This window comes from Diachasmimorpha longicaudata, chromosome 5, assembly GCF_034640455.1.
Source record: "Diachasmimorpha longicaudata isolate KC_UGA_2023 chromosome 5, iyDiaLong2, whole genome shotgun sequence".
NCBI lineage: Eukaryota > Metazoa > Arthropoda > Insecta > Hymenoptera > Braconidae > Diachasmimorpha > Diachasmimorpha longicaudata.
The window spans coordinates 810,018-827,778 of record NC_087229.1 but is presented as its reverse complement, the minus strand read 5'-3'; the positions used below and the strand labels follow the sequence as shown (position 1 = coordinate 827,778).

The 17,761-nt window shown below is 36.0% G+C and overlaps 3 protein-coding genes across 4 annotated transcripts; 1 reads left to right on the top strand and 2 right to left on the bottom strand.

Moving 5' to 3' along the window:
- Nucleotides 1-538: 538 nt before the first annotated feature.
- Nucleotides 539-3,498, bottom strand: LOC135162059 (neurogenin-1-like). Its single transcript, XM_064120152.1, has 3 exons — nt 3,123-3,498; nt 2,007-2,160; nt 539-814 (listed from the first exon to the last, which is right to left on the bottom strand). The coding sequence occupies exons 1-3, from the start codon at nt 3,422-3,424 to the stop codon at nt 539-541; spliced, it is 732 nt and encodes a 243-aa protein (XP_063976222.1). The 5' UTR covers nt 3,425-3,498.
- A 4,133-nt stretch (nt 3,499-7,631) lies between these two features.
- On the bottom strand, nt 7,632-13,104 carry LOC135162788 (uncharacterized). 2 transcript variants are annotated; one of them, XM_064121642.1, is made up of 4 exons: nt 12,816-13,104; nt 10,000-10,216; nt 9,784-9,942; nt 7,632-7,825 (listed from the first exon to the last, which is right to left on the bottom strand). In XM_064121642.1, the coding sequence occupies exons 1-4, from the start codon at nt 12,983-12,985 to the stop codon at nt 7,688-7,690; spliced, it is 684 nt and encodes a 227-aa protein (XP_063977712.1). In that variant the 5' UTR covers nt 12,986-13,104; the 3' UTR covers nt 7,632-7,687. The 2 variants fall into 2 exon arrangements, with proteins under 2 accessions (XP_063977712.1, XP_063977713.1); XM_064121643.1 differs by having other exon boundaries at nt 10,000-10,221; nt 12,962-13,050.
- A 1,883-nt stretch (nt 13,105-14,987) lies between these two features.
- LOC135162790 (glutathione S-transferase-like) lies at nt 14,988-17,450 on the top strand. Its single transcript, XM_064121644.1, has 4 exons — nt 14,988-15,128; nt 16,563-16,730; nt 16,797-16,939; nt 17,019-17,450. The coding sequence occupies exons 1-4, from the start codon at nt 14,990-14,992 to the stop codon at nt 17,184-17,186; spliced, it is 618 nt and encodes a 205-aa protein (XP_063977714.1). The 5' UTR covers nt 14,988-14,989; the 3' UTR covers nt 17,187-17,450.
- The last annotated feature ends 311 nt before the right edge of the window (nt 17,451-17,761 follow it).

Below are 17,761 nucleotides of genomic sequence, written 5' to 3'. Positions count from 1 at the left end.
TGATGGCAGAATTACATTTTTCTCTCAGAGTAATGAGCAATATTTCATTGAATGGGAATAAATTTATGCCGTGTTCAAATAACAGTCTACTTTCATATTTTCAAGTGAAATTTAATTTTTTTTTCCAAAAGATTTATCTCCCAGAGAACGTTTTCATACTTTTTTTAAGGGAAAAGTCTTGAGAAATTTATCGGGGGATTTTTGAGGGAAAAAAATCCGGATACCATTTTAATAATTATCATGCAAATCTACAACTATTAATGATATAATACGGAGAGAAAAATTCAATAAAAAACATCCGAATAAAGCATGAAACTCACCTCTTAAAAGATAATCCCTTAGCAAAATGGAATTTTAATAGAAAACACGTGTTGCAAATCCGGGAATTATTACTTAAATTATACTTTTCCGGATAAATTAATGAAAAAAATCCTTCAAAGTCTTCGATTTCTTGTCTTCCACTCCCATGATTACAGAAATAATTCCGTAATTTTTATTGAATATTTTTCTCCGTGTAGTAATATTGTAAATTATTGTTTCAATGTTCGTTGTCGTGATTCTCGAGTAAATCGCAAAGTGCAGCAATATATGTCTGTGCCATTTGCAGTGTCTCAAATTTACTCAATTTGTGATCGGCTCCGAGACTCGGTACAACTTCTCTCAATTTATCAAATGCATCGTTCAATCCGTTCATTCTGCGACGTTCCCGCGCATTGGCCGCCAGTCTTCGACGTTTGAGAACACCTGGTGATGGTGGGACATCGCGGGATCTCCGTCTCCCTCGTCGAGGGCTCGACGTCGGCGAGTCGTGAACCTATTAATTACATTTTTATTCATCACTGATGCTCATTCGATTACTGCATTTAATTCTCTATTTCAAAGAGCGAATGGACGTGGACGGCGCCAGAATCCAGTAATTTTTATGTAAATTCTAAGAAACAATTTGAAGTTGGAGTCAGAGTTTATTGTTCTACTATTATTGATCGAACTGGTTGGTGAATCAACGTCACCATAAAGGAGTCACCAAAAAATTGATGGATTTTTTAAAATAAACTCTGAGGGTTTACGGGAGCAGACGTTCTTAAAAATAATGTTACAAAATGCAGAAAGAAAATTTGGAAACATTAAATAAAGGTGAATACAATTAAAAATTTTTAAATATGAATATTGTAAAGCTTTAAGGGGTTACTCTCATGTGATCACTTCGAAAAATCGATTTTTTTTTTATATTTTGACAGTAAAACCTATTGAAAACATGCTGTGAAAAATTCAGACCGAAATTCATAGTATTTGATGTACTTGATTCGTAAGCGATTGTCTACCAGGCTTTAAACTTTAAACGCGTTTTTCTCGAATCATCATTTTCCGAAACGGTCAAGGTCCTACAAGACAAAGTATTTAACCGATTGCTTTAAAATTTACATATGTTCTTCTACTCATTTATAGTTATCGTCTCTATCAGAATTGTTTATTTTCGAAAATATTTTCATATTTTTTTTAAACGATTTTTAACGAAAAAGAACAAGATTTTTGTGATTTTTTTTTTGAAGTTCGATATTTTTTTTTTTTTTAATGAAATTGATTATATTTGGTAGGGACGATAGCCGCAGATCTACTGAAGAATAATCCATTCGATTTTTTTATGTCAGACAACATGAACAGCCGCTATCACCTTGACCAGTGAACTACCTTTTTTTGTTGGGGACTGCTTTGACTTAGAAAAAATATATGTTAAAAATGTAAAAAACGAAAAAAAAATTTTTTTTCGTACATTTCAAAATACAAATAAAAATATATTAAAAAATCAACATGATTGAAGTTTGTTGTCGCATAAAAAAAAATTTCCTAAAAAGTGGTAAAATATAGGCGTTCACATGAGAGTAACCCCTTAAGAGGACTCTAGACAAACCCATCAGTTCTTCCGCCAAATGATTCTCCATTGAATTTTATCAAAAACATAATGAAAAGACCTCCATGTTGGGGGTAAATAAATCAAATGTCCCTACCGATGCTGCCTCCCAATAATTTTTTCTCGAATCCCCAACGTCTTGATTCCTGTCATGTTTCACATTGTATCCAATCTCCTGGGACGTCTCGTAGCAATATACAGGACCTTGATAATCCATTGAATTCTCCTCTACAGAGCTATGTGACGTAAATCTTCAAATCAAAAACAAATACGGAAATTTCGCATTAAATTCTGGCCAACACGATTTTCTCACGCATAAAAAAATAATTAAGTTGAACGAAGAGAAATATTTAGAAAAATTCTCGATCTCACATTCCTCACTCATCGATTACGCAATTGGTGGGGAAATTTCACGCAAAAATGACAGAACTTCGAGAAAAAAATCCGTAACGGTCTCGTAAAATTACAGGCAGACACGTTCCTGCGGAGTTATGGAAAAAATGTGAAATTTTTATTGAATATTTCTCTCCACGTAATTAAAAATCGTCATTTCCCTTAATTATTCCGTATTAATAAATTACTTGTGTACTGAAAGGGTTAAGCTACTTATCTCCATCTACATAAGCCTTTTTCCCCAGAAATTAAATAACTAAAAACATCAAAAATTGCAGTTAATCCAAATTTCCTGAAATTTATCCTCTTTCACTTGGTAAATATCTCTGCGGTGTGACTAGTGTCAGAAGTCAATTTAAAATCGTAATTTCCCTTAATCTCATTTGCATAAATCCTTTCTCAAAGAAATTAATTAACTAAGAACATCGAGAATTTACGTTTCAATTTAATTTCAATTTAAAAGTATTTCTCTTAATCATTCCATGTCAATAAACAAATTGTGTACTGAACTGACGAAAGGACTTATTTTCATCTCTATAAATTCTTTCGATACGAGATTAATTAACCAAACAAATCAAAAATTTAAGTTACCAAAACTCCCTATAATTAATCCTCTTTCTGACTAGGATCAGAAGTCAATTTAAATTCTTCATTTGCCTGAATCATTTCATGTCAATAAACAAATTGTCTACCGAAATCGTTAAACGGCTCATCTCCATCTGCGTAAACCCTTTAGCCAGAATATTAATTAACTAGGAACATGAAGAATTTAAGTTAATGAAAATTCCCTATAATTTATTCTCTTTCACTCTATAAATACCTCTGTGGTGTGACTGGTGTCAGAAGTCCATAAGTCTCTCTCTCATACCCATCGTGCACAACATACTCATGACAATTATCACTGCCATAACTGTCATTACACTCGACATTTCTCCTCGGAGTACCAGCGACATCACCAGCATTATGATCATTGTAATGACCCGTCACATGATCGTAATCCGGTGAATTGTACGGCGACGGATACAGCGGTTCGTAGGTTCTGACTGTTGAATACGCTGGTATCAGCATCTCCGATGACGATGATTGGTACATACTGGGGGCATTGGACAGCAGTGCCATCATTCACCTCCCCAATTCACAAAAAAAAAGGAAAAAAAAAATTGCACAGATCAATTCTCCCCAATTTCTCCAATCACTCGTCCCCAAAACGAAATTTCCCTCTCAACATCGCACATCCCTATCAACCCACTGCACCTTAATATCCACTGAGGAGAGCTGATGACACTTGATGTAGACTGTCAAGGGTCTCGTCCTCACTGGATAGTGGTTGGCGTTTAAATGTGGCGCGTGCCAGGGCGGTTTTTTCTTCTTTTTCGATGTGCATCAACATATGGTACCTCATTTTCGAGCTCATCCCTAGATAACGTACACCTGGTGCCATTGGTCTGGTATTCTGGCGCTAAGGGAACGTGCCTCTCTTCCCCCTGTCCCCACCTCTGTCGTCTCTTTCAACCGCTGGACGTATCTCCAGACCTCTTCGAGGGATCGTGCCCCTCGTTTCGCATACCTGCACATACGGTGCAACAAGCGCGGGAGATGTGATGTTTTTCAAAGTGTTGGAGGTGGTTGCCGGTCTCGAGGGTCGGAAGGGGGAGGGGAGATGACGAGTGCCAGCTGATGGGCTTTGATAATGAGATTGGTAGTGGGGTGGGGAAATGGCAGGTTAAAGACATAGTAACGTCAGTGTAGGTGACAGTGTTGATAGAACAATTTGGTTGATATTAGGAAACGAATCTCCTAGACGGAGAGAAAAGTCCCAGAAAAATTACTCTCGGGCCCTAGAATCAAGGTGCAAAATGCTAGAATACTGTAATGTATTTTATTTATACATAAAATTTTTTATCAATACCATACCATACCTTTTAAAATTCCTATCTAGATCAGTTTATTTTACTGTACCTTCCTTCACTTTTTACTGTGCCCCACAGTAATTTTTCGTTAACTCATTGTGACTGAAATATATCCGATTACTGCCGATATTTTACTCTGTCATGGAACCTGTTGCATCAGTCGTTTAGCGTTCATCTCGTCGTCAGTTATTAGACTTTAATTTTTTACGAGACCGGTAAAGAAATTTTCTCAAGATGAAGAAATTTTACTAGACGGAGTCGGAATTTTTCTTGTATGTGCTGGGAGAGTGATGGAACAGGTGGATGGATTGGTATCTAATGAGAGTTCTTAACTGTTAGCATGATTTGTGAATTGTGAGGGAACGACCGGTCGAAGAGAATTAGGATTAGAGAGACAAAAATGACGGTTTACCGGAGCCGGGAATTGAACCCGGGTCTCCTCGTATCGCACCAGGCACTCTTATCGACTGAGGTAATTTGTTTAAAAGACATGTCTGCTTAAGCAAAAGGAAGAAGGTTGACTGGAGGATATGGTACAAATCTGAGGAAAAGATGGTGTGGTGGTGAAATTGGAGAATGTGGGACATGTGTACGAGCTGAGTATTGGAATATTTTAAAATAATATGTTGTGAACAAGTGGGCGTTTAGGAGGTCTCGGTGACGGTCGGGATCTGATTGTTTATTTAGTATGATGGAAATAGATGATCAAATAGATGGAAAAATGCAATAACTGTTCTGGTAACACGTGCAAATATCTGTATTAAAATATCCAAGACCAAAATATCCTTCAACAAGCTTTTTTTCGTAATTTTTTTTCCAAATTATCACATATAATACCACAAGTGGTTCAAAATTATCGAATATTTCCCGATAGATTCGTTGCAAACAAATGAAGGAGTCAAGTTTTTCAGGCTAAAAAATCACGAGTGCGAAGCACGAGTGATTTTTCCTGAAAAACTTGACGAGCTTATTTGTTTGCAGGGAACCTTGAGGGAAATATCAGATAATTTCGAAGTTCGAGTGGTATTCGGGGGATTATTTTTTGCATCCAAATCTTGGCCGATAGAATTGCACCATGAGACATAATTTTCAACGAATTGCCATTAATCTGTCAGATACAATTGAGGGTTACTTCAACATTTGTTTTTTTTATATATATCAACATGCAAAATTTCCAGTGAAATTTCCAAGAATATCCGCTGAAATACCGTGTTGACTATACAAAATAACGTCGAATGGTGCAATCCTATTGGCCAAGATTTGGATGGGAAAAATAATCTCCAAAATTTTGATCATTATTTTAATTCCGGTATTTAATCGGAAGGTTCCGGATTCGAATCTCCGTCTGACCGATCCACTTTTTTTAGTTAAATTTTCGTGTAATACGTTATCGAAAAATCCTTACCGTGAATAGTGGTTTTAAAAAACACTCGAAAAATCGTTTTGAATATATTTCGAAAAACAATGTCGACAGGATATTTACGTTGCGGATATTTCCGTCGTGGATATTATGATATGGAACCACGAATTATGGACTTGTTTTACAGATTAACATCTATTTGTTCCCCACAAACGATCATCCGTTACTTACTAACGAATGTATATTTGATAAATCTTGTTTGACTTGACTTTCATGATTCGGTAATTATCAACGAATATTCATGTGGTCATATTCAACATCGTCACTTGTTGATAATTGATCAATGTCATTTTAAATAAATAAATCGTTTTACCAGTCTGTAAATGTCAGATTGAAGACCTTTGGAGGATCGTCTGCGGCCCAATTTTTGTGACGAATTTCGTTACAAATAAAAAAAAACAAAAAAATACTAGTAAAAATTGAATAAATCAAATAAATACTACTAACAATAGTAGATTACAGACTCGATTAACACAGCATTTTTGATCTAGCACTCGACACAGTTAAAAATTGCTTTCGTCTGTGATTAATGACAAATAATGTCATAATGACATGAATAGTTATTTTATTTTTTACTAATGAAGTCTTTAGTTGAAAGAAAGAAAGTATTTAACCAGAAACGTAAATTATTTGATCGCAATAAAGACAAATGAAAATAGAGATTAATGAACGTTGAATGAGATCATTATTGAAGAAATTGGGGGGTAATTTCCGAAGTTTGAATTGAATTTTTTAAATATATTGTTGTAGGTTTCACCGGCCCCTCGTAGCGAATGAATAAAAATGAATTATCAATTTTCGATTTCCCGCTCATGATACAGTCCTATCCAGCGACTTTCACTGGTATATGTGAAATACTTTGTCGAAGCGACAGATGCTTTTACAATAGAGCTCATACCACGCTGTTATAATACCGAGGTATCTGCCTTAATGACGCCAAGAACAACGGCATCAGTCGTATATTGCAAGTCAAGACAGGAAGTTGTGAGTGGCACGCGACTTCCAATCACCGACGAAAACAATTAGAGAATCGGATGGGAGATGATATCAAGATGTACTTTCTTGAATTCTGTATTGGTTTCCTGCAGGGGTGATAGACTGCCTCACGAAATTAAACGCTCAATTGTCACGCCAACGATGGATTGACTTCATCCAGTTTTCAATGAATATTTGGGAAATTAAGGGAGAGGGAAGAATTTTTCTCGCAAGGTTTCTGGTGAATTCTAAGAGGATTAGAATTAGGGAGAGGAATTCCCGCTTTGACATAGCCGGGAATGGAACCCGGGTCTCACAGCTTCGCGACGGGCCCTCTTACCGACTGAGCTGTCGGGTGCCTCCTAATCTGCTTCAGCCATCAAATAATTCTAAGAGAATTAGATTTCGAGAAAAAAAATTTCTGCTTTGTCACAACCAGGAATCGAACCCGGATCTCCCGACATCACCACATTGCATACATCCTGAATAAATGGAATAGATTGACCGTTTCATTATCGATGATTGACTACAACAAGTTCATGAATATACATAAATGAGAATAGTTACAATAAAAAATAGTTCGGGTGAGGGTGATACAACCGAATGATTCAAGTTACCAACGATGTTTTTACCTACGGTAATCTGCAGGTCTGTGATTTTTAAACCAGAGTATGAACCCTGTCGATAACTTAGCGCTGTTTGAATTTAACTTCGGTAGCATGACTCTCCCTCAGTCCCTCCCTTCCCAACCGTCGATAAGTCAATTTTTGTCAAAAATTTCTCATTTTCAAATCCCATTTGAATTTTGTACTTAAAATTTAACGATCGATCCCGGACAATCAGTTGCATTGTTGGGAAAGACTGTGATATTTCCCTTCAAACATAAACTTCTCTTCGAACCTACGTGTCCACTTCAACAATTAATTTGCATTAATCTCAAAGAAAGGTTATCCTGATAAAACCAGGTCATCATTTGACTTGAAGACCTTGCAACAATTTCTGCCAAAACATTGGATACGTGAAAAATTTATTAAACTCATTTTCCATAACATCTTTAATTTGTTTACAAAAAACAAAGGATTATGAAAATATTTCGATGTACAAGAGAATTGCGAATGCAAGACTAGATATGAAGAGTGTAGTGGTTGCGAATAGAGCGAAGCAGCTTTTCTTTTTGTCTTTGGTGGATTTAGTCGCTAATCGAAAGTCTTTTCGCACCTGAAACAATAATAAACAATAATAAAGCTTCTGTGACGAAGTTCGTATTAAGTATTTCAATTATTTCTTAACAATTAACAGAAATGAGAATCATTAATGAACTGGGTGAATTCATGCCGAATTAGATAGCACTGCTCAGCGATTTTTCTACTGAAATGATTGGTGGAGTGCATTTTTTGGAATGATTAAACTGAATTATGTTGATTATGTTAATAAATGGCTTGACAACTGTCTCGATTATGCTGTGTAAAAATCGGGGAAGCAAAGAACATCATACGAATTTTAGATTAACATGTGATACAAGACGTTTTCAAGGAAATCACCAGACTTCACTTTCTTGTAAAAATCTCTGATAAGGCAATGAAAAATTGAGATAATTGGATGCTTCAGCGGTCAAATTAACGATAATTTGATATATTCTTATCGAAAATAGCACTGTTCACTGCAATTATAATAAAAACTTTGAAATTTTCATATTAAAGAGAAGAAAATTTTTAATTTCCCACGCGTGACATATACTATAGATATTACATTTTACGGGGTATATTATTTGTCTTAATCGATAGAATGAGTAATCTCGGGTGTCTTTTGAAGATCTCGATGAGGTCCTGAGACTGATATATAACTGGCAAAAAGTATCATTTTTTAAGTGTGACATAACGTAAAAAATGCAAATAACTTACAATAACTCAATGAAAATTCAACGAAAATGGATTGCTCATGCACCATTTTAAAGAACTATTAACACATTTCAAACTATTTTACAGATATTTCTGTTGAATTTACGCAGGCCTTCAAAAAAACCTATCAAAGTGAATTTTAAAGGAAAGCTTAACATCAATTTTTCGCTTCAAACTCTGTTGCCTATGAAATCAGGCGAAGTCATAATTTTCTTTTAGAAATGAAATTATTCAACTTATGTGTAAGAATTTTCCTTAATATATATTCAAATAGTTTTTCTCCCCAACCAGATTTAGTAAAACCTTATGATGACCAATTTCGCTATTTTATACAAACAATAAAATCCAAAATTCTTTCTATCATCCTTCTTCAGCTCTGGACCTGTTAAATATTTTTATGGAGATAATCCTCACTACCTGTTCAATTGCTAAATTATTTTATAATTCCGTTCTTCCATGGGCCTATTGCCCCTTATTTCTACATTTATTACATTTCACCCTTCTTGATTCTTCCAGGCAATTTTTTTTTTGGGGAATCGTCTCGAAAAGACACCAACCTCTCTCTCTACTTGCACCTCTCCAATCATAATATGGTCTTTCCCATCCCAGATAATTTCATCAATCACATGGTATTTCTAGAAATTTTTCCCCCCCTTTTTTTTTCATCCCTCCAACTTTTCTTTCCAAGTTGTCTCCATAATTAGTCCTACTCCTCAGTATCATCCCAACTGCCAAAATAGTCACCTCATCCGAGGTCTCCAGTCTCATTATATTTGTGCATAATAAATTCAATATTTGAGATAAATCGTGAGTGTGATTCATCCCCCCAACACAAATTAGCTACACAAAGAACAATTCGGCGTCTAGCAGAATTGTAAATACTGCTCTGTTTAGGTCAGAACTCTGGATCTTACAACGTCAAAGTATTCAAATTGAACGCAGTATTAAACCAATTCAATAGAAACTCACATAAGACAACGAAAAATGATCAGAATTGAACACATTACACAAAGAAACACATTCAGCAAAATTACGGAACTCTCGGTTAACTCATCGATTACGGAAGTCTATTAGGAAAGTTTATGTGACTGTATCATAATTTTTCACTGACGATTCAGATATAAAATCCAGAACGTTCAGGAGAAATTCTCCGATAGTTCGGTAAAATTTCCTACAACTGTACTTGGCTCCGGAATGACGGAAAAAATGCAATTGTTATTGAATATTTAAGCTGTAATCCAAGTTAATATCAACTCGATAAAATTTAAAATTGTCTACCGTAATCTCCAAAGTCTGTGCCTTCTTCACCAACTCATCGAGCCTTTCACCCCTGTCGATGATCTGCTGCACGGAATCCAGCAAAATCGTTCGAATATCCTGCAGCTCCTGTTGGACTTTCGGAGTTATATTGAGGATAGTCTCATGTCCGTATTCTTCCTGCGTTAGAAAAAGTGACAACATCACATAAAAACGAGCGAAACCCTGCGAAATTACCATAATCTTGCCCAACGGGCGGGAGAGATAGCCCACCGAATTGTTGGGCAAGTCCTTCGACAGATCCGCCAGGATGGGCAGCTCTCGATAGACACATTTTACGTGGTTCAAGAACTCCTGAACTTCAAATGCAACTTGTGACGCCTCGACAGGTGATCCTTCTATTGGCGTCAAGCAGGCGTACCACAGTTCTCCGAACAGCAAGTGAACTGTGAATCTACACTGACAGAAAATTATCTTTTTCACGAAGTACTCATTTCCTTGGGAGATTAATTGATTTTTATTTTTGTAGATTGTGTTGTCAAACATAATAATGTCAACACGGAGAGAAATATTCAGTAAAACTTAGGTAGAAGTTTCTCATAAAGATACGATAAAGACCCTTCGGAGTTTCTATTGGACCTCTGTGTTCATTCGGAAATTGAAGAACTTTCGCGTAATTTTTATTGAGCTATATGTAGTATCGGAAAAAAATTATAGGGAAATCCTCAGTGTAAAAATGATAATGGGTCGAATATGATAGACAGATGTCCTCCGTATTTTATTAAGATAGTACCAGGGCTATAAGATTATATTGTAGTGGTAGCGTAGGTGCTATTTGTGGAGAAACCCTGCAAATAGACGTGGATTGGTACAGGGATGCAAGCCTGTACGATAAAAGCACTTAGAGGGTCATATTTTGTGGGTTTATGAGGTCCACAGATGTGACAGGCGGGAATACTTGCAGCCAGCGAGGTCCAGGGATGCTAGGAGCACGTGACGTGATTAGGGCCCAGTCCAGGGTTGAGAAAGGAGACAGAGTGAGAGTTGGTTTTGAGCAACGATAGACGATAGACGTGTGGTTAGACAGTTAGGACTTAGACGTTTCGTTTTGTTTTGTGTGCTTAAGAGTTTCACAAGAGTGTGTTAAGTGTGTATTAAATAGTGAAGACATAGTATATAGTGTTAATATCAGTTCACCCTTTTTCCTAGAAAATAAACTGTCCTTATCTTTTTAAAAAGTAACCCTGCATATATTTCAATAAAAAAAATTATTAATTAATTGGATGCGTGAAGGCTGAAGGCTGAGAATGCGACTTAATCTCCGGCTCAGTAATGAGTAATCGGTGAACACCAAATGAAGTGTATTGAAAATAATGAGGCAAGGGTCAAGAGAGATTATACCGTTGAATTTACTTCTAGTATTAGTCTAAAGAAGGTTAGACGCAGTAACACATAGATATTTCGTGAGATCATCGGTTGATTAGTTGTAATATCATACTGATGTATCTTGAAACGTAAGATACATCAGTAAGAGAAGGTAAGAGGAAGAGTCTGATTGTAAGAAGTTGTTAGTCACTAAGAAAAACTTCCCAAATTTAATGAAAATATTATAGAACTGTTGTTTTTATACTAGTTTTAAGTTTGCAAATATTGGAAATACTGATTTTTTTAGTGAATGAAATGTCTGATTAAACAAGAAAAATTAGTGGGCCCCGCGCGATTCTGGGAAACGCGGGTTCGTCTCCCAGTCGGATTAAATCGGAAATTTTTTCTTTCTAATTCTAATGCGAATTTCGGATAACGGATAATTGAATGCAAAGTTGTCGTGCCTCGAGATACATCAGTATTATCATCCAATTCTTGACCGAATCATGGCTTACCCGGAGAGAAAAATATAAGAATTTTTATAGTGCGATTGTACTGAAAAGTACTACTATATACTATATATAGTACTGAAAAATTACTGTGTGGTACAGTAAAAAAATGAAGGAATGCCCAATACAATAACCCGACCTAGATAGGAATTTTCAAAAGATTTCTATCAATTTTTCATTGAACCTCAAATAAAAAATTAGAGACCTTCAAATTTTATAGTGCCAGTTAGTAAGTTTTACGAAGCCACATATTGATTACAAACTTTACGGTGTTGACAGGAATTTCGATGTGTGAGTAAAAGACCTTCCAGTATCTAACATGTTGTACCTCGATTCTGGTGTCCGGTACAGTAATTTTTTACAGACTTTTATATCCGTATCCAAATTTTAACAGAATTGCATTGTGAAATATTATGTAAAAATTCCGTTATTCTAGAGCCACATATAGTGGAGAAAAAATTTTTTCCAAGTGTTCCACAATTTTTATCTAAAATTTCTGTGAAAAATTGCGATACCATCACATAACTTTCCTCAGTCACTTTCATAATGGGTAAGCGAACTCAAGTTTCATCACTTTTACTGAATATTTCTCTCTCTCTCTCTCTCTCTCTCTCTCTCTCTCTGACTCTAAATGAAAATAGCCCAAAAAATTTTTGTATCATCTCAAGTGTCTACTTCAGCGAAAAAGTTTTGATTACCAGACAAATAACTTGTTCTTCAAATCGATATTTGAGTTCTCACACTTCAGCGACATAGACGCGTATTCATATTCCATTTCTAAATTTTAGAATGAAAAGAATGAAATTTTCACTGGAGGAAATTTTCTGCTGGTAGATACTTTTCTTGGGCCCAACGCATTTTGTTCAGCTGAACAAATTTTATTCTCTCAGTGCCTGATAAAGACAAAAATTTTAGTTACAAGAATGAGATTTCCCAAATGGAATTTCCCAGTTGGATCGATTACTCGAAACTTTTTTCTTATTTGAAATTAAAAAACCACTTGACTTGATTGGAAAAGTCAACTCCTTGTTGTGGGCTAATAACATTCGCACCTCACATTTCGTCGAATTACAACATTTCTTAACAATAATTTTCCCTCTCTCACTGCGCGAAACTATTCCCTTCTGAAATTTCAGCCAGAATTTTCTCGATACAGTTGTAATATTCATATCAATTTACTTGTCACGAGTGATGCTTATTCGGTCCTCCTCAATGCTCGTTAAGTCTTGCATCGCTGATATCACAATATCTCGGTGATGGTGCGTGTCATGACGCGGATAGCACGCTATTATCTGCCGTTGCTGTTTATTAAAGTAAACAATCACCGTGTAAAGAATCGTTGTCACCATGATGGAGGACTTGGTGATCGGATCTGACGGATGGACCTTCAACACTTCGTATTACAATTTTTTTAACAACTGACTAGGCCTTCATTAATTCCAACGAAACGGTCCGGTACATTAGCGATTTTATGTGTCGCCTTCATTATCACGAGAGGAATGACGATAGAGAGAGAGAGAGAGAGAGGGGTGAAGCAGTCGATTGATGGCTGAAATTTATTCCTATCAACCGAAAAATTTCAAAAATTTCTACAAAACCCGTTGCAGTACCAGGATTTTCATGATTTTTTTAATTATTCGGATTGTCCTAGTCGCAGCGACAGGGACTATTCGTACCAGAAAAAATCAATAATTTCAAACAAAGAAAAAAAAATATCTTTAATATTTGGACGTTATGGGGTTCATTCCAAGCGCGAACCCCGGGCGATGCTGAGTGCTCTTGGGGCTCAATATAAATTCCTAACTATTGTGCGTTGAGTTCAATTTGAATGCTTTAAAAAATAGATTTCGACATATTTCGCCTTCCAAATGAAATCACTGCAATCCTCATTTTTTTCCGTTTATTAATATTTATTGGAAATGCTTGGACATGTGATTGTTTGTGTATGTATGTATATTTATGGTAATTTCTTAAAAATTATTATTATTATTTATTGGGAGGATTAGAGACGAGTGTAGAAAAATTAATAATATGCCCATAGGTCTTGTCAATCCATGTCAGTATTTTAGTTTTTCGGAGAACAGTATCACGATATGGAGAATAATTTAAGTAAAGAGAAAGAGAGAGGGAGGAATGAACCTTTGAAGGGGCCTTTTGCCAAATGGGTTCAGAGCGTGAAAATTTTGGTTTCTATGAGTCAGTTGGTCTGGAGGTCATGGCAGAAAGATACACCTTCTGCGTGCGATTAAATAGAAGTTAAAGTTCATACTCGACGCATTTTAGTATTATTTAACAATCAATCTTCATAACCCCTATTATTGAAAAATGGTGGGTGCAACGACACCCAAATATATATAAATTAATAAATATACGTTAAATCCACATTATATAGATTATGTGTAAACTATATATTATACATCACACTTACAATTTATTTTACTTATAATTACGAATTTATATATTAAGAAAATAAATTAAGTCTATAAATATACATACACACATGTCTATATTTATTTCAATTTAATTTCACAATTAAATTGTATAATTTATAATAAATTTTATTGCATGCTCTATTTAATGCATTAAATATATATTCTATGATACGAAAAAGGGCTACATAATGTAAAAATCCGAGAGGGTATACATATAGGGAATAAAATAAAAAATATATATATTCTGTAAAACATGTACTCCTTTTTTGGAATGTGTAATTTCATAGAACACAATTTTTAACATTTTTCATCTTAAAACAATTCCATACTCCTTTTCCTTTCACAACACACCCTAAAATACGCACGATTATTCGAAGAAGACTTTGCGGTGCCCTATATTTCTAAGGAAAACCCCCGTAAATCATTGGTGTCCTAAAATCCAATGTCACAGTTCTCTCCTCGAATTGAAGATGCCAATAATTTTTATCACATCCCCTGTTGATTTCATCATAATTAAAGAATAACATTTGTTATCTTCAACTCCCCTAAAATGTCAAGAGCGCGGGGGAGATTACCGAGTATCGTTGTAACTATAGTCTCTTTCCAGAAACTGTACTTGATGCCCATTCACGAGGAAGTGGGAGATGACAATGTTTGAAGAGGGGGAACACACAGGCGTCTCCTTAAAACTTTGTTCCACATGTAGCTTCCGATAGTGTTAACAAACCAACTCCTCGCTTTCTTCAACATCAAATCTATAATTTGAACTATCTGTCTTCTGAAATCAATTTGTGAGATCGATTGCCATCAGCTCTGGCTCTGAGTGTACAGAGATAAAAAAATTTGTAGGAGAAATTCTCGATATTGAACCGGCCACACCCGTGTCATTCGCAGAATCCAATATTTGGAAATTGTGTCAACATGCCCCACTACAAGCTAACGTACTTTAATGTCATGGGCCTGGGTGAGCCCATACGATTTCTTCTGAGTTATGGTGGTGATGAGTTTGAAGACATTCGTGTCATGGACCGTGAGAGCGAGTGGCCTAAAATAAAGCCAAGTAAGATCTTCATCTCTCAAAAAAACTATTCGTTATCGTGTTAATAAATATCTCATGTCTCGATGTTTAATCAGCTTTATAACATTCATATTCTCGTCAAGAACTCGATATAACTCTAGCGAGGTTGTTAATCCGATGTGGTTACGTAGAGAGATCGTTGGAGAGTGTCCCTAGTCCTCGGTTGGTCTGGAGTGAGAGGTCTACTCCAAAGACAAGGCCTTTCGACTATTGGTTGGTTCACGGGTTGTGCTGTTTGGTCATAAACAGCTCGAGTGTTTACGTTATTCTCTGAGACGTTTATCACCGGTCGATTGTCCGAGTTAATGGCAAAAATATTTCCAAGAGATAGTTGTATAGTTTCATCCCACCAGCCCGAGAGTTATGACTTTCAACAAAATTGATTCTCTCATGTGCTCTAGATTGACTGTGTTACTCTTCTGGGGTTGACTTCAACAATTTCGTAGCGCAGTGGTAAAGCAAGATAGGTCACTTTACTGATCCGATCTGTTTTGGATGAATATCTCGGAATCTGGGGGAGATAGGGAAATTTTTATTGGAACCTTTTTTTGGAGTGAGTTGAGGACTATAATAAATGTTATTATAAAACATTCGCTATCTCTCTTAGATTCAGAGATAAGTCGACTCATTTCGTGGTACCAGTGGCTGGGTGTAGAGCTATTTTATTTAGAAACTATTCAACAGCGAGTAATAGTTCAGATGTTTTTCGAGGATTTGAAAACCAAACAATGTTACGATAACTTTAAATAATTTTTGGACCTTTTATTCACCTGAATTGCCTTTTCCGCTTTTTTAATAGTTTTTTCTCAACTTTTTCCCTCGAGAACCATAAAATTTCTCTTTATTGCATTATGGACAGGAATTGTTAAATAATAGCAGAACGAACTGGCTTATAACCACCAAAGTTTTCACACTCTCGACCCATTCGACAAAAGCCCCTTATTCATTCATTCCTCTCTGCGTCCACCTGAATTATTCTCCTTATCCTATTACTGTTCTGAGAAAAACTGTAAAATATGAGTTGCTGGAAATATTTTATACATTAACTGGCACCAGTGATCCGTTGTAAACGTCTCAGGCAAGAACGAAAACTATTGAGCTGTTGGTGACCTGAACAACCTAACACGTGGACCAATCCAATAGACCAAACCGTCTGGTCTTTGGGGCAGACCTCTTACCCTGGACGAACTGAGGCCTGGACTGACTCTTGAATGGTCACTCGAGTAAATCACATTGGAGTAATAATCCTAGCTCGTATTATATCGAATCCTAAACTAGAATAAAATGGTAATTAAATACTAACTAAAGATTGAGACGTGTAATTAAATAGAAGGAGATATTTCTTTACATTTCACGACATACTATTAACTTTTGTACAGTTATATCAAGTACTCTCAATACTCTTCTTTGATTCAGCTACACCATTTGGCCAATTACCTGTCTTGGAGATTGATGGCAAAGCCTTCTCTCAGACTCTACCAATTTGTAGATACCTCGCTAAACCATTGAATTTAACTGGAAAGACTGATTTGGATTCGTTGGAGATTGATGCTGTTGCAGCTGCTCTTCATGATTTAAGAAAACGTTCGTAGGATTTGTTACTTCTTACAGCATGATTGATGTTGGTGGTGACTATGAGGTTTATTACAGAGGTTGCCATGTTCTATCGTGAAGAAGATCCTGTACTTCGGGAGAAGAAGAAAGAACAGACTCTTAACAATGTTCTTCCTTTTTATTTGAATAAATTGGAGGAACGGGCGAAGAATAATGGTGGTTACTTCCATGGTGGTGAGGTGGGTCCACAGTACTCTGGTGATTCTCATGGAGATCTGCATTGAATTCGGCAATTTAATGGCTTTTACTTTTTGACAGTTGAGCTATGCTGACATTTTCTTCACTGCAATTCACGATTCACTGGCAAATGCCTGCAGTGTTGACATTACAGAGGGCAGACCGCATCTGAAAGCCATCAGGAATCAGGTTTTGGATATTCCTAACATCAAGAAATGGGTGGAGAGACGACCTAAATTGCAATTTTAGACTGAAAACAGTTTAAATTGATAAATTCAGATTTTAAATTCTCTGAATAGAAGAGAGCCAGTCCGGAATCTTTTTGTATTAATTCCTGTTTTGCCCCACAGTTGATAATTGCTTTCCATTGTTGAACAGATTATCGACGAGATTAAAGTCGCAATTCTGCAAAAAAAAACTTGAAAAATTCTGCTTTCGGAAAAGGGCCAAAAGTAATAAAAGAAAACACAAAATTGTGATTTTTTGTTTAATAAATTGCACATGATTCTACCATTTCGAAGAAATTTGCAATAACAAACGTGGTAATATCAAATCACCATTAGAACTCGATAAAATATTCGATTTAAACCCCAATTACCCATCAAGAGATTCCCTCATTACCCCTCCCCAAGTCTAAATGAACAGTAAAAATCCTTCCCCCAATCATAACCACACTTTCACCATTTAAAATTGGCGCTCTCAACTGAAACGACCAATGGGATTATTGTCTCAACTTGACCAGATTTCGATTCGATTCGAGATTTATCGGTACCATACATAGCGCATTTTTAGACGAGGACCACAAGATGACTTTTCTCTAGTGT